The sequence below is a fragment of the Protomyctophum parallelum genome (assembly GCF_964188405.1).
Source record: "Protomyctophum parallelum genome assembly, chromosome: 4".
Taxonomy (NCBI): domain Eukaryota; kingdom Metazoa; phylum Chordata; class Actinopteri; order Myctophiformes; family Myctophidae; genus Protomyctophum; species Protomyctophum parallelum.
Genome location: NC_139700.1, coordinates 48,255,626 through 48,272,291, shown reverse-complemented (window position 1 = coordinate 48,272,291; position 16,666 = coordinate 48,255,626). Strand labels below are relative to the sequence as shown.

At 43.1% G+C, this 16,666-nt stretch overlaps 1 protein-coding gene across 1 annotated transcript; it reads left to right on the top strand.

Annotated features, from left to right (window-relative positions):
- The first annotated feature begins 416 nt into the window (after positions 1-416).
- Positions 417-15,892, top strand: LOC310856889 (tryptophan 5-hydroxylase 1-like). The gene is made up of 11 exons (XM_083762413.1): positions 417-621; positions 3,836-3,973; positions 4,469-4,661; positions 5,784-5,884; positions 6,599-6,666; positions 7,615-7,811; positions 9,775-9,910; positions 11,411-11,537; positions 13,583-13,678; positions 14,905-15,038; positions 15,636-15,892. Exons 1-11 carry the CDS (start codon positions 532-534, stop codon positions 15,808-15,810), a joined length of 1,455 nt encoding a protein of 484 aa, XP_083618539.1. The 5' UTR covers positions 417-531; the 3' UTR covers positions 15,811-15,892.
- The last annotated feature ends 774 nt before the right edge of the window (positions 15,893-16,666 follow it).

Sequence of the window (16,666 nt, the reverse complement as noted above, 5' to 3'; positions counted from 1 at the left end):
TATTTGCAAACAAATCAACCTCTCTCTCTCTCTATCTCTCTCCCCCCCCTCCTCTGTCTCTATCTCTCTCCCCCCCCTCCTCTCTCTCTCTCTCTCTGTCTCTCTCTCTCTCTCTCTCTCTCTCTCTCTCTCTCTCTCTCTCTCTCTCTATTTTTTCCATCAGATTGTTTCCTGCCCCCCTGCCCCACTCCCTCCCCCTCTCTTCCTGCCCCCCCCCCCCCCCCCCCCCCCCTCAACTGAGCTTAAATAGCAGCTCACATTGCAGGCAGGCAGGCAGGCAGGCAGGCAGACAGGCAGGCAGCCTGACAGACAGACCAGACAGACAGACAGACAGACAGACAGACAGACAGACAGACAGACAGACAGACAGACAGACAGACAGACAGACAGACAGACAGACAGACAGGTTAAATAGCTGCTCTCACGGACAGACAGACAGAGTAGAACGGGTACAACAGCAGCAGCTGTATGTGGTTAGAGGAAAGTATACGTTAACAACAAGTATAGACATCATTTCCATACGTCTACAGCATGTTCTCCAACCGGACGGAGGGACCACGCAGAGGACGATCTTTTGATTCCATCAACATCGCCCTGGAGGACAAACTGCTCAACTACGAGGTGAGACTTTTGATTGAGTGACTGAGTGAGTGAAATGTTTTATTTCACATGTAGTAGAAACAACGTCCTTATGCACACCTATACGGTGTGGACCCTCTTGTAAACAAGTGTAGTGCTTTATTAGGTCGTGTTAACAGTTTTTGTATATTGAGTTGTACTTGAAATATACTGTCATTCTGCAAACTGTTAATAAAAACGTCAATCAATCAACAAAAAAAGAAACTGGTATGGAATACTGGAATACCGCACACTGTCTTCCCTTACAGCATTTTTTTTTCACAGTTTGTAGAATGGGTAGGCTACAATTCAAACGAAAGTCAATATAAAAAACCCTGCTACTTTGAGGACAAAAACCAAGCATGAATGCACTAAGACTTGTTTACATCAGGGTCCTCCATTTTCAATCCATCAGAAGGTGTAAAACAGGAAATCGTCATATAAAGAAAGTTAAAAGAAAGAGGGAAAAACAGGAGGAGGACATCTGAAATTTATTGTCTGGTTTTTATTAGCTACATACGACCCAAACATAATAGGTATTAGCTACATACAACCCAAACAGAAGAGGTTTTATTAGCTACATACAACCCAAACATAATAGGTATTAGCTACATACAACCCAAACAGAAGAGGTTTTATTAGCTACATACGACCCAAACATAATAGGTATTAGCTACATACAACCCAAACAGAAGAGGTTTTAATAGCTACATACAACCCAAACAGAAGAGGTTTTAATAGCTACATACAACCCAAACAGAAGAGGTTTTATTAGCTACATACAACCCAAACAGAAGAGGTTTTATTAGCTACGTACGACACAAACATAATAGGTATTAGCTACATACAACCCACACAGAAGAGGTTTTATTAGCTACATACAACCCAAACAGAAGAGGTTTTATTAGCTACGTACGACACAAACATAATAGGTATTAGCTACATACAACCCACACAGAAGAGGTTTTATTAGCTACATACGACCCAAACATAATAGGTATTAGCTACATACAACCCAAACAGAAGAGGTTTTATTAGCTACATACAACCCAAACAGAAGAGGTTTTAATTCATTAATATATATTTTTTATGTTATTTTTCACCTAAATGGCATCATTGATGTTCATTGCAATGCCATTGCAATGCCATTGGTCATGATATTTGCATATAAATACCCCCCACAGAGGCTGAAATTCACACAAATAAAAAATCTATGGACCTTTGACCTTTAACCCTAATAAAAGTAAGTAAAATAACTGTAATATATGTTTTTTTTGTGATCATTAGAATGTCTAGAACATGTTTTATTTATTATTGTGAAAGATATCCCCCAAATGTAAATTATTATGTATTATTATTATTTTAATAATTTTACATAATTTCCTCTGATAAGTCCTAGTAGTAAAAAGTAGGCTAGTAGGTTTGCAAGTATAAATTAATCCGGGTTTTACAGGGTTAAACAGGGCTGAAGTGGTTAGTGTGTGTTACTGTACTGTACACATGCCACGTGGAAATGAAAAGTCATTCCAATTAATCAGTGGGTTAAACCTTCATGGACTATTTCCAATATACTTTTACTTCTACTCCACTACATATCAGAGGCAAATATTGTTCTCTGCCATTGTCAATTAATTCAGTAGATTGTCAGAACATTGCCAGTGAGAAAGGGAAGTATTTGCCGAGGTGTTATTCATTCTATTCAGATTCCCTGAATAGGCAGAAGTATAAGCATTGTGTAAATAGTAGAACAGCAGATTAATACGCAAAAAAATATATTTAAATACAAAACACGTGATTTGATTGGATACTTTATTAGTCAGGAATGTAAACATACAGTCAGACAGTATAAGGCTGCAGAAGGATAACACAAAACAAATGTCCATGGGATATCGTTTCCATTGTGGTCCTATGATGGATTCAATTCATCGACCACATCACACCACGAGCTTAAACCAGTGCATCTTGGATGGACTGCAGTCGTTTCACTTCAAAGTCGTTCACGGATGACGTAACGTGATTATTCTGGAGCTGAACCAACAATTATACCCTCTGATGTCGACAGAGGCTGTCTGTCGCTGTCCACAGTGCTGAAACACAGTACAGAGGCTGTATGTCGCTGTCCACAGTGCTGAAACACAGTACAGAGGCTGTCTGTCCCTGTCCGCAGTGCTGAAACACAGTACAGAGGCTGTCTGTCGCTGTCCACAGTGCTGAAACACATTATAGAGGCTGTCTGTCGCTGTCCACAGTGCTGAAACACAGTACAGAGGCTGTCTGTCGCTGTCCACAGTGCTGAAACACAGTACAGAGGCTGTCTGTCGCTGTCCACAGTGCTGAAACACAGTATAGAGGCTGTCTGTCGCTGTCCGCAGTGCTGAAACACATTATAGAGGCTGTCTGTCGCTGTCCACAGTGCTGAAACACAGTATGGAGGCTGTCTGTCGCTGTCCACAGTGCTGAAGCACAGTATGGAGGCTGTCTGTCGCTGTCCACAGTGCTGAAACACAGTATGGAGGCTGTCTGTCGCTGTCCACAGTGCTGAAACACAGTACAGAGGCTGTCTGTCGCTGTCCACAGTGCTGAAACACCGTATAGAGGCTGTCTGTCGCTGTCCACAGTGCTGAAACACCGTATAGAGGCTGTCTGTCGCTGTCCACAGTGCTGAAACACCGTATAGAGGCTGTCTGTCGCTGTCCACAGTGCTGAAAGACATTACTTCTTAACCCATTCTGACCTGAGATCAGATTCTAAAAATGTCTTCTACATCCTGACAGTTTTCTGAAAAAGCTATGTCAGTGGTTCTTCGATAAAATAAAAAAAGCAGACCTACAAGCTCGTAGCGCGCCACTCGGTGGCGCGCTATGAGGTTGTAGATCTGCTATATTTCAATAGGTAAAGCATAACATAATGCTAACACCAAAATGGGTTCCCGACTTCCCGTTCAGAATGGGTTAAGTATTACTTTTTATTATGTATTTATGGTATTGCTTGTTTGTTAGTCTGTTTGTTTTAAAATGTATACAATTCTTTATTTAGTCTTTTTCATTTGAGGATAAAAACACACAAATGGGTAGAGCCACTGTTTGGGAAACAATGCGTCAGTCAGTTAGTGGCTGTCTCTGTCCGATGCTGAAATATGTTAGAGGCTAACACATATATTGTTAATTTGTTATATATTTATAACATGTCATAATGGTGTAATCACCTCTAATTCCAGATCAATAAATCCACCTTCACTAAAATCGAGGAGAACGGCGAGAAAAACACATCGTCGCCGGAGAAAGGCCGCGCTGCCATCGTCTTCTCCCTCAAGAACGAAGTGGGAGGACTCGTGAAGGCCCTCAAACTGTTCCAAGTGAGACACACAACCGTCATTACCATAGATCAGTGCTTTTCAACCCTTGTCATATCAAGGTCCATTATTTATTCTGCATTTGAGCTACGGAGGACCGCCATTTGATGACATTTAGACTCTCAGACCCCACGTCTAAAGACTAATTCCAACCTCCTCAAGAGTTAAAGCTCTATCTGGGTCCATTTGGTTACCAACTCTCCATCATTTAGCCGGGGACAACCTGGAACCCCCTCAAGGACCACTGGTGGTCACCGGACCACTGGTCTACACAATAAATAGATAATAGTAGAAGAAATATTATTTTGATCAACGTTTGCCTGTTGTCTCTCCTAATGGTGCCAACATCAATACAGCATGGAATTGTGGAACCATATAGTTGTACCCTCCTGTTCGTTGAGAACCCTATAGTTGTACCCTCTTGTCCGTTGAAGACCCTATAGTTGTACCCTCCTGTCCGTTGAAGACCCTATAGTTGTACCCTCCTGTCCGTTGCAGGAGAATCATGTGAACCTGGTCCACATCGAGTCCAGGCAGTCCAAGCGTCGTAACTCAGAGTTCGAGATCTTCGTGGACGTGGACAGCAACCACGAGCAGCTGAACGAGATCATCCAGCTGCTGCACAAACACGTGAACATCGTCGACATGGAGAGACCGCCGCACGACAACTCCTGTCTGCCGGACCACCAAGGTACCGTAGAGACCAGCGGTTCCCAAAAGGCCATGCACCCCCCTGTTACCTCCCAACCAACCCCCACATGGAAATATAAATTGCATAAGCTATAAGCTATCCACATATATGAACCTGCATAATGGCATAATATATGCAAAGGATATATCCTGTATTACTTGCCATATATTGGCAAAATATGTTAATATATTTAAAATAAAACCATAGCACCACCATTACACTTTTCATGTTGTGCACAACCTAGAAGGCGCTCACGCACCACAAGGGGTGCACACTAGAGACCACTGTTTCCCGAAGACTGGGTCACGGGAAGTTTCAATTGGGTCGCAAAACTTTTTTCTTTTTTTAGTGGCCAGTCCAGGCCTGGTTCTGGATACGTATATATTGTAAATAAGAGTGTATTGTATGTGAAAGAACAGCTACTGATTAGGATTATTTGCACCTGCTGTGCCTGATAACCAATATCCCCTGCAGCTATTAGAAGCCTTTGAAGTGTGCCGTGTCAGTTTTACATGTGAAGTCCAGTACCAGTAAAGACCTATAGGCCTATATATCAGTGTTTCCCAAACCTGTTCATGTCAAGGACCCCCACATTGAGACTCATTAGCCCGCGGACCCCCATTTGAAAATATTTGCCAGGGACCCCCATAAGAGAAGAATTTTACGGCTCTAGCAGAGATTCTCAACCCGTTTTATTCCAAGGACCTACAGACCCCCATGTAATGGCATCTCTATCTCTGGGACCCCCAATTTATATTGGACAATCACTGTCAATTTAACTCTGATAGTGTACAAATGATAGTTTGATAGAGTGTACAAAGGATAGTTTGGAACCAAATGGACCCTGATGGGTCCATTTTTTTTCAAAACTATCCTTTAGCTGGGGACCCCCTGGAACTCCACCAAGGACCCCTGGGGGTCCCCGGACCCCACTTTGAGAACCACTGCTATATATCATCTGAATATCCTCTGCTAAGTACAGCAAGCATTTTGCTACTCATGCCTTTTACAACCACATGCAAGTGTGAATGAGTCTTTACTCTTTACTGTGCTTACGCAAGTAAAGACAAAAACAAAGCCTTAGACGTAGACTAACTCCTGTCTGCTGGTTGTGTTTTGCAGACATGGACAGCGTTCCCTGGTTCCCCAAGAAGATCTCAGACTTGGATAAATGCGCGAACCGCGTTCTGATGTACGGATCGGCTTTAGACGCCGACCACCCGGTACGTATGGCGATCTACCCCTGAAGGCCTATTCATAGTCTGGATGTTCGGTGGTGAGGTGACCACCGCTCCAGTGGTGAGCTGACCACCGGAGCTGAAATAACGTTGAGCGGTGGTGAGTAAAAACAGAGAGACGGGCTGTGGCGGTGGCGGTGGTTAGCTCTTTACCGCGGCTTGTGATGTCATGTTGTAGTTCGGTGGTCACCCCACCACCGAAAATCCAGACTATGTATGAGCCTTTAGCCTAACCCTAGTTCTGTATGCTTCTGCCCCTCCTGACAGTTTTCTGAAATACCTATGTTTCTGTAATCAGTGGTGCTCAATATTTCATGTCAAGGTTATATGTAATTGGCCACCGACCCCCATCTGAAAATATGTTGTTACAGGGACCCCTCTGAAGCAAAGATTTTAGTTAAAAACGTTCGCTCTGAAAGAATATATATTCATTATTCAACGATTTGCAACACATTTTCAAGATTTAAAAAAAATAGCAGACCCACAAGCTCGTAGCTATGAGCTTGTAGATCTGCAATTTTTATAGTATAACATAAACGTTGAATGGGTCATCCTAACCCTAGGTATGCTTCTGGCCCCCTAACCCTAACTCTAGTTCTGTCGTGTGATGTCATATCCTGTCCTTCTATGTGCTATACTGTATATTCCAGGGATGTTTATATCCTAATAATCCTGTCCTATAATGTGTTCTATTTCCAGGGATTCAAGGACAACGTCTACCGGAGAAGGAGAAAGCATTTCGCTGACCTCGCTATGAACTACAAATAGTAAGCCATGAACTTAACCTCTCTGGACATTTAGATGTATAGCTCATTTTCCAACGTGCTTTCTATACCAGGACTTCTGAAAAATAAAGGGAAGCTCAGATCTGTTGCACAATCAATGTATTTATTTAGCAAGCTTTCGGTCTATACTGACCTTCTTCAGGCATAATCACAAAGTGACATAAAACAGAATATATCAGAATATATACCAGGACTTCTCAAAGTGGGTGCCTTGAAGCAAGTCCAGGCCGTGCCTCAGTCAGAATATTGTAATACGGGGTGCATACTTAGTTTAGACTAGTCATTGGTTAGACATGGGTTAAGGTTAGGTTTAGGTGTGCTGCCCCGTGGGAGGTGGTCTAACAAATGACTAGTCATCAATGTCACTTCAGTTAAACAGCTATAGACCCTTTAGACAAGTCCCAGGTTAAACTGTACTGCGTTCTTTTAGTAGTCTCATCGCCAAAAATCAGACCCGTCTGAAGTGAGTGGTGCTGTACTGTATTTGTGCTGTACTGTACTGTACAAGCCCTCATCCCTGGCCTTTGTGTGTGCGTGCGTGCGTGCGTGCGTGCGTGCGTGCGTGCGTGCGTGCGTAGGTGTTAGGCTGTGCAACAGTGACACGTGAAAAAAACGTTATACCGCTTTTTTCGTTATAAGGCTATTCTCCGACGCTAGATCTGCTATTTTTGAGTGTCCTCCCACTGAGCGGTTAAGAAACTGTTGGATGACCAAAAACACTATATACACTAGCTGGGGTTCCTGTGTTGCGTTACAAATTGGTGACCCATATGAATACGGTTTTGACGGAAGCAACAGCTGTACCTAATTGAAATAGGCTAGTCTCGCACAACAGGGCCCTGGATAGGCTGCGGGCCCTGTGGCTTAAACCACTTAAGTTCCAGTAAGTTCCATTGCTGACTATAATAATGTCTGCTTCCTGGCTTGCAGCGGCGACCCCATCCCGCGCATCGAGTTCACGGAGGAGGAGGTGAGGACGTGGGGCGTGGTCTACCGGGAGCTCGGCAAACTCTATCCCACGCACGCCTGCCGCGAGTACATGAAGAACCTGCCCCTGCTGGCGGAGCACTGCCACTGCAGGGAGGACAACATCCCGCAGCTGGAGGACGTGTCTCGCTTCCTCCGAGGTCAGAGGTCACGCTGACCGCACGGTTAAAAAAACAAACAAAACGTTGACTTAACCCATTCTGTACGGGAACCCCTTTTGGTGTTTTAAGCATTATGTTATACTTTAGCTATTGAAAAATAGCAGATCTACAAGCTCATAGCGCGGCACCGAGTGCCGTGCTACGAGCTTGTAGGTCTGCTATTTTTGCGAAAACGTGAAAATGTGGCGCAAATCCTTGAAAATATATTATTTTACAGCAAACGTTTTTAACTCAAATCTTTGCTTCTGGGGGGATCCCTGGAACAAACATATTTTCAGATGGGGTTCGGCGGCCAATTACATATAATTCTGGTGGTCCTTGACATGACATATTGAGCACCACTTGATATAGTAGACTTCTGTACTAGTAGACTTATGTACTGTTCTTTATGAACTTTTAATCTTTTAAACCCATGACCTCTTCCTACAGGAAAGGATTCAAAATAAGCCTTCTGGCTTCTTCCCTTCCTTGCATTGTATTTTTGTCCTTTGATATGTTATTGTCTATTTTTTGTACTACATGCTAAATAAATAAACCTAAACCTAAAATAGTAACATGGGTATTTCAGAAAACTGTTGGGATTTAGAAGATCTTTTTTTAATTTCGACGTCGGGGTTAAAAAAAACTGACTTAACTCATTCATTCATATTCTTCACATTCACGTTCCTCATACGCCGATGGCTGGGGAAACCATGCAAGGCAGAGACATTTACAAAGTATTACAAACAACGCCTTTGCAAATTCCCTCCTTCTTCACTGATAACCTTCCGACAATTGACTGACAATCCACTGTCTTGCCAATGGCGTGTGAACTTCTCAAATGGCACGTCTGCATTTGTCATTTCCGTCCAACGCACAAACCGCCATGTCGTACGCCATGCTTGCGTTTTCAGTGTTTTGCGATAGAGGGCGCTCTTCCGCAACCTGTGAGTTTATCCTAGGACTTCCGAAGAAGAGTTCACCCGAAAATAAACTGATCTAAAATGATTCAACCTAACCAGGTCCAGTCCAGTGTTGACTTCGTCGACTAATACTATGACGAACAACAAATAAACGACAAATAAAAACTAGAGTAAAATGTTAGGAAATGACTAGTGGACAAGAGATCCAGTATAAGTAGAAGACACAAGTCATTTTACACTTGGTTGTGAGCTTGTATAGATCGGCTATTTATCGGCAAGTGTATAAAATCAAGGCCCACCAAAATACATTTTAGTTGACTAAATCAACTAAAACATTCCAGGTGACTAAAATGTGACTAAAACTAAATGAAAACTATTCAAAAGACTATGATCAAAACTAAAATCTAAATTTGCTGTCAAAATCAACACTGGTACAGTCTGATATTATAGATCTTAAACAAATTAATTTGGCTCTGCTTTCTGTTCCCAGACAGCGTTTTTGGGTAACACAAACTGCCAACTTGAAATGCACTCTGTCGAGGTGCCAACTTGCGCCTTGCACACAAGTAGGCCATGCATGGCCTACTTGTGCGCAAGCAGAGCACGCAAGTACTGCTACTAACTACATACACACACACACACACACACACACACACACACACACACACACACACACACACACACACACACACACACACACACACACACACACACACACACACAGTTCTGTTGGGTCTGGAGAGTTTAGTGAAAACGCTGGCACTGGCTGCATGATCTTGGTTCTGGTGACTCATACTGATACCTCCTAATATGTGAGGGGGCCGTGTTTATTTTCTATGCCCAGTTTAGTGTGTGTAGGCCGTGCGTGCGTGCGTGCATGTGTGCGTGCGTGCGTGTGGCCCCCTCACGTATTAGGAGGACAGTAGGAGTCGTCAGAGATCCCGATCGAAAGCCTGCCTGAGTAGACGACGATTAAAATAAAGTGCAATATCCCTTTAATGGCTTCACTCATCATGTATGGTCTGCATTGTGTTATTTAGAACGGACCGGATTCACCATCAGACCGGTAGCGGGTTACCTATCACCTCGAGACTTCCTGGCCGGATTGGCCTTCCGTGTTTTCCACTGCACCCAGTATGTGAGGCACAGCTCCGATCCACTGTACACCCCGGAGCCGTAAGTGACATTATGAATATGGCAACGTTTGATTTGATTTGATTTGGTTTGATGGGCAATGGTTCTTCTCAAAGTGGTGTCGCCCAGGGGGTCTCCAGCTAAATGATTGATAGTTGGGAACCAAATGGACCCTTACAGGTCTGTAACTCTATAAATTAACACCAATTGGAACTCTGGAAGTGTACAAATGGAACCTTAAAGGACAACTTTAGTTTTTTTCAACCAAGGTTCATGTTTTAGGTTGTTATTAGAGAAAGTAAAAGATGAGTGTTAATTTTTTTCATTTGCTGCTTTCTTTCGTTTTAGGGATTTTAGCTCTTTTTGACAGGGGGGCGGGGGCATTCGAGCATGGGGCTAAATATGTATTTTTTACCAAATTTTATGGTGATTTATTTTTGTATTATTTACTATAGTCCTAATAAACCCCAGGCAATTACATCTGGCCACAGAAGATCACAGGATGTACTGAATGTAAAGGTAGCCTACTGCAAGGCTTATACTGTGTGTATAGGCTCAATATGTCAGTTTGTCACATTCAATAGATCCTGTGATCTTTTGTGGCCAGATGTAATTTCTTGGGGTTTATTAGGACTATAGTAAATACTAATAAAAAAAATGCCATATTATGTTGTAAAAAAAATACATATTTAGCCCCATGCTCGAATGCCCCCGCCCCCCTGTCAAAAACTGCTAAAATTCCCAAAACGAAAGAAAGCAGCAAATGAAAGAAAATTAACTCTCACCTTTTACTTTCTCTAATGACAACCTAAAACATGAACCTTGGTTGAAAAAACTAAAGTTGTCCTTTAAGGGTACACGCTCAGAGTTACAGACCTGTAAGGGTCCATTTACTTCCATGTGTTGCACTCTCAAAGTTACAGAGCTGTAAGGGTCCATTTGGTGCCATTTATACACTCAGAGTTACAGAGCTGTAAGGGTCCATGTGGTGCCATGTGTTACATTCTCAGAGTTACAGTCCTGTAAGGGTCAATTTGGTTCCATGTGTTACACCCCCACAGTCCCAAATGCATATTAAAACTGGAGCTCCTTGAAATTAAGAATGTTTGAGAACCAGTGCCCCCTGGGGGACAAACAATGCTAAAGCAATGTAGGTTTGAAGTATGTCCTAATGATAACATGTATTATGTATGTAAATATGTCCTTATTATAAGAGGCATATTTATTTAAATATGACTTAATAATAAGAGTTATATTTATTTTAAATACACCCTAACAATAAGCGATAACATATCGTCCATGTTCAGGGACTAATACTAACCTAAAGTTAATTAATCTATCTATCGCGCGTTGCCAAATGCCAATGTTTTATCGCGTGCAACCCTTATTTTGAAGAACCAAATATCCGTAACCGCATGTTACAATGACAAAATACTGTGTGTGGTTTCTTTCACCGGCTGTTGTTCAGAGTCTCACGTTGTGATAACAATACGAGGTATATTCATTTTAAATACACCCTAATAAGAGTTAATATATTCTCAGGGACACGTGTCATGAGCTCCTGGGTCACGTCCCCCTGCTGGCCGAGCCCAGCTTTGCACAGTTCTCCCAGGAGATCGGTCTGGCGTCGCTGGGAGCCTCGGACGACTCCGTCCAAAAACTGGCCACGGTGAGTCTTTTACAATTTATTTGATTCCTTAATTCAGTTCAATGTGGGCCTTCCTTAGGCCGCATCTCCACTAGCTAAAGAGTGCTGGGTTGCGCCCCGCTGATCTACAAGCTCGCAACGTGTCGCAGCGCGACGCGTTGAGAGCTTGTAGATCTGCTATGTTCGCTGTTTTTGTCCAAAAGTGCCCTCTTACGGGATTTCTCTGCACGTCTCTGTTCAAAGTCATTCAAGAAAACTGTCTTTTGTGTCTGTCTTGTGTCTCGTCTGCGTTTAATGGCCGCTCCAATGCATTTCCAATGGAAGACCAACGGTTTGACCAAACATTTTTTGTTTGTTGGGGGGCAGAACACATCCATCAAAGCTGCATGTGTTCAGACACCAGGCAGGTATCTTGAATGTGAATGCAGACCAGTAAGGGCATACTGTATATGTCGACCCCCGGCCCGCTCCCCTCCGTCCCACCCTAGCCCCCAGAAGGGCTGACCATGTGTTGAAGCTGCCACTAGTACCTACTGGCCAAAAGTGGAACTGCAGCACGCTCATGGAAGTTCACGTCACGTCATTGGAATTCATGGTGTACCACATGACATGTCATACGTTTACTGCTGCAAAGATACATTAAAAGTCCATAAAAGTCCACTCTGTTTGTTTGAAGTGCTCTAAGATATACATTACAAGACCATAGACTTCCCCTTCAACGATGATTGATTGATTTATTGATTGATTGATTGATTGATTGAATTCCGTACAGTACACTTATACGACAGACAGACAGACAGACAGACAGACAGACAGACAGACAGACAGACAGACAGACAGACAGACAGACAGACAGACAGACAGACAGACAGACAGACAGACAGACAGACAGACAGACAGAGCACTTGGTTGTAGTCAGTCTCTCTTCTATTGAGACATGTGGTCTGGTAGGACACCTAGTGGTCGACAAGAGGTACTGCATGAAACTGAACTGAATCTCCGTTGTAGCTCAACAGTAAACATGTAGGTGAAAACACAACAACGCATGACCACTCCGTGTCGAAACGTTAATCGTTAATAAATGCACCACGTCTCTGTGTGTGTCTGTGTATGTCTGTAATCCACATAACTCGAGAACCATTTCCCCGCCGACTTTCAATTCGGCACACGCATGCGTTCCACACCACCACAGAGAGTGTAGTGGCCGGCCTTGAGTCGGTTGTCCAGGACCGCCGCAAAAGGCTCTCCTTCAGGCTTTGCCAGTCAGTGGACCTAATGAGCCTAAAGGCCTAGTCATAGTCTGGATTTTCGGTGGTGAGGTGACCACCACTCCGGTGGTGAGCTGACCACCGGAGCTGAAATAACGTTGAGCGGTGGTGAGTAAAAACAGAGAGAAGGGCTGTAGCGGTTGGCGGTGGTTTGCTCTTCACCGCGGCTCAGTGACGTCATGTTGTAGTTCGGTGGTCACCCCACCACCGAAAATCCAGACTATGTATGAGCCTTTAGCCTAACCCTAGTTCTGTATGCTTCTGCCCCCTTAACCCATTTAGGCCTGACGTCAACATTAAAATGAAATACCTATGTTTCTGTAATCAGTGGTGATTATATGTAATTGGCCACCGACCCTTAGATAGCACTTTATGTAGACTTAGTATTTTAGATAGCTTGTTACGTAGACAGCACGTAGTAGTCATAGCACTTTATAGTAGCTAAACATGTATATTGTATAATATATAATATAGTATAGTATGTATAGTTGACATAGATACTCCACTGTTACGTTCTTAGTTTATACATGATTCATGATAACTTTTTATATATGTGATGTATGCCATGCTTTAGTTTTGCTTGATGTAAGTCGCTCTGGATCAAGACCGTCTGCTAAATGCCTAAATTGTAAATTGTTATATGATGGTGTTTAATCGTGCCGAGCAGGGAGAAAATGCAGCAGGGCCGAACGCCAAGATGAATATCATATGCACACTTGTATTCTCATTCTATAATAAATTTGGGTTAAATCTATTCGTGAGTTGTCTGACTGAACTTATATTATCTTATAATTTCAGTGTTATTTCTTCACGGTGGAGTTTGGTCTATGCAAACAGGAGGGAGTACTGCGTGCGTACGGAGCTGGTCTGCTGTCCTCCATCAGCGAACTGAAGGTGAACACATTTAAAAGACAGCTGAAAAACATGCACGCACGCGCACACACACACACGCACACACACACACGGACACGCACACATACACATACAGCATGCACCCATAATGCACAACTGCAGATTTTTTGTTGCATGTGATTTTGATTTGATTTATATTTAGCACAGTATAAAAACAATACAATAAGACATACAAGAATGTAGAAAAGGGTCCTCTACCTACGTAAGATATATTAAAAACAATGATTGTAAACAATTATATAATTTCCACAAAACAAAAACATGATTTCGTTGTTTAGGAATACATTAGAATAATTGGTTATCTACAGTGATACATGATCTGGTCAATCAGAACAACCTTCAATTTGTTCTTATATACGTTCAGAGAAGAAAGCTGCAAACCATTTGAGTATTTTGTCCCAAAGTGTAGTAGCCAACCTCTGGAAAGTACTGTGGAAAGTACTAAGTAGCCTACTGTATACTTTTGACGTAGTTGTACTTTATTTGAGTATTTTCAATTTACAATACTTTTACTTCTACTCCACTACATCTCATAGGCAAATATTGTATTTTTACTCCACTACATTCATTTGAAAAACTTTAGTTACTAGTTACTTTGTAGATTTTCTTTTATCACAAAAATTCTGCATAATGAGTTATTTTACGTTTGATACCTTTAAGTACATTTGGACGCCAGACTTGTACTTTTTGAATTCCGGAAATGCAACGTAATATTTCTATATTGCAGTATTTGATACTTTTACTCAAGAGTATTTAACAGTTTTAAAGGCGGGATTCAACGATCGAGTTTCAGGTTTCACTGCCGTGTTTTAAGTTACCTTTGAAGTGAGTAGTTGCTTGTCATGAAAATCAACCTTTGCCGGCCGCATAGCACTTTTAAACAAGGAGTTTGCCAACGTCTGCACTGTTCCACCCCCTCCTCCGTTGTAATGAATTGGGACTCCATTTCCCATAACCCTTCTTTGCGTGCCGGAGCGACGGACCTTTTTGAGATGACGTCATCAAAACGCATCTCCTATCCCACTCTGTCCGGTGGGATTGCCCGTATATGACTTAAAGCTGATTTAGAAACTCGGATTAAACAATGAAAACATAACTCGGGCAACTCGCGCACCGCAGGGGAAGTGTTCTACAGTCAATTTACTCGAGTAACTCGGGTTCAGTAGTCAAAGTGTTTTAACGGAAAAGGCATGTTGGTCTCTCTGCAGCACGCGCTCTCTGGCAACGCCAGGACCGTGCCCTTTGACCCCAAGGTGACCTGCAGGCAGGAGTGCATCATCACCACCTTCCAGGACGTCTACTTTGTCTCCGACAGCTTCGAGGAGGCCAAGGTCAAGATGAGGTGAGGTCACTAAAGGTCAAGATGAGGTGAGGCCACTGAAGGTCAAGGTCAAGGTGAGGTTAGGTCGCTAAAGGTCAAGATGAGGTTATGCCGCTAAGGTTCAAGGCCCAGATGAGGTGAGAGGGCTGGACGATTCATCAACGGGCATCAAAATCACTCTGAAATTCTGGGATGCATGTGTTTGGTCCGATGGACAGATGAGGCTGTTTTTAGCCCAAGGAGTGTTTTTCGTGCAAAACGAATGCTTGGAATGGATTCAGAATCATGAAAACCCCCTAGTTTGACACGTCACATGCTACTTAAAGCATAATGACATTTAGAACATTTGCCTTATATTGGTTGTCGATGGTACCCCAACTTTCAGCAGCTGTCAAAAATTCCCCTATAGGGTCGTTGAATAGAAACCAATGTGGGATATGTTAGTATAGACACCTTTACAAACACATTGATGAAGAGAATTCTTGGTAAGATATTCCCAGATTTGATGTTATTCTGATGATATTTCCTGACTATAAATTGTAAATTAAATTGTGTGTGTGTGTGTGTGTGTGTGTGTGTGCGTGCGCGCGTATGTGCGTATGTGCGTGCGTGTTCCAGGGAGTTCGCCAAGACCATCCGGCGTCCATTCACGGTGCGCTACAACCCGTACACGCAGAGCGTGGACGTTCTGAAGGACACGCCCAGCATCAACAGCGTGGTGGAAGAGCTGAGGCACGACCTGGACATCGTCGGGGACGCACTGAGCCGCCTCAACAAGCAGCTGGGCGTCTAGACGCTAAGCAGAGAGTGGCTCAGAGCTAACCTGACTCCGACGCCAGATTGCGGCAGTATTGTATTGAGTTCACAAGTCCCCTCCTCCTGCCTGGATCTGGTCTCTCTCTCAAGCAGAAACGATGACAAAAAGTGATGATATCTCCATAATAATTTCGAGTTGTAGTCTTGTTATTAGGTTGTGTTTACATTTGCACTGTGGCAGTGCTTCAATACGTCATCAGTATCGCGTTGATCCCGCATATGTCTCCGGTCAGAAATGGTCCGGAGAGCATCGTCTCTGCCCGAGAGGGACCGGATGGGAGCAGGAGGAGGATCTCACTGCTGCCACCAGCTGGTGGAGTCAGGTTAGCTCAGAGCCTCAAAACAGTCTAACATCTCCCCCCGGTCCATTGGGATATCCCTTTTGGTCCAGTGCAGTGGTTTTCAACCAGTGGTCCTTGAGGGGGTTCCAGGTGGTCCCCAGCTAAATGATGGAGAGTTGGTAACCAAATGGACCCTTATTAGATCTTTAACTCTTGATAGCGTAAAATTCATCAAGAGTTAAATTATTGTTAAACACCTGCATTATTCTACTTAATTTACAAGAAGTCTACACAATTAGAACATGTTAAATATGTCTTATTTTGAACAACGTCTGCCTTATCTCTCCAGTATAGGCCTACCACATCAATGCAGCATGGAATTGTGGACAAAACAAAATCGTATCCAACGACAACAAAATATTCTATAGTTGTGAGGTCAAATGGTGGTCCGTGGCTTAAATGCCGAATTCGAGAGCTCGCCAGTTTACCAACTCGCCGCGATTTAGTGCATTTTAGTTTTACTTCACCTTCATTTAAATTGCATTGAAGTTA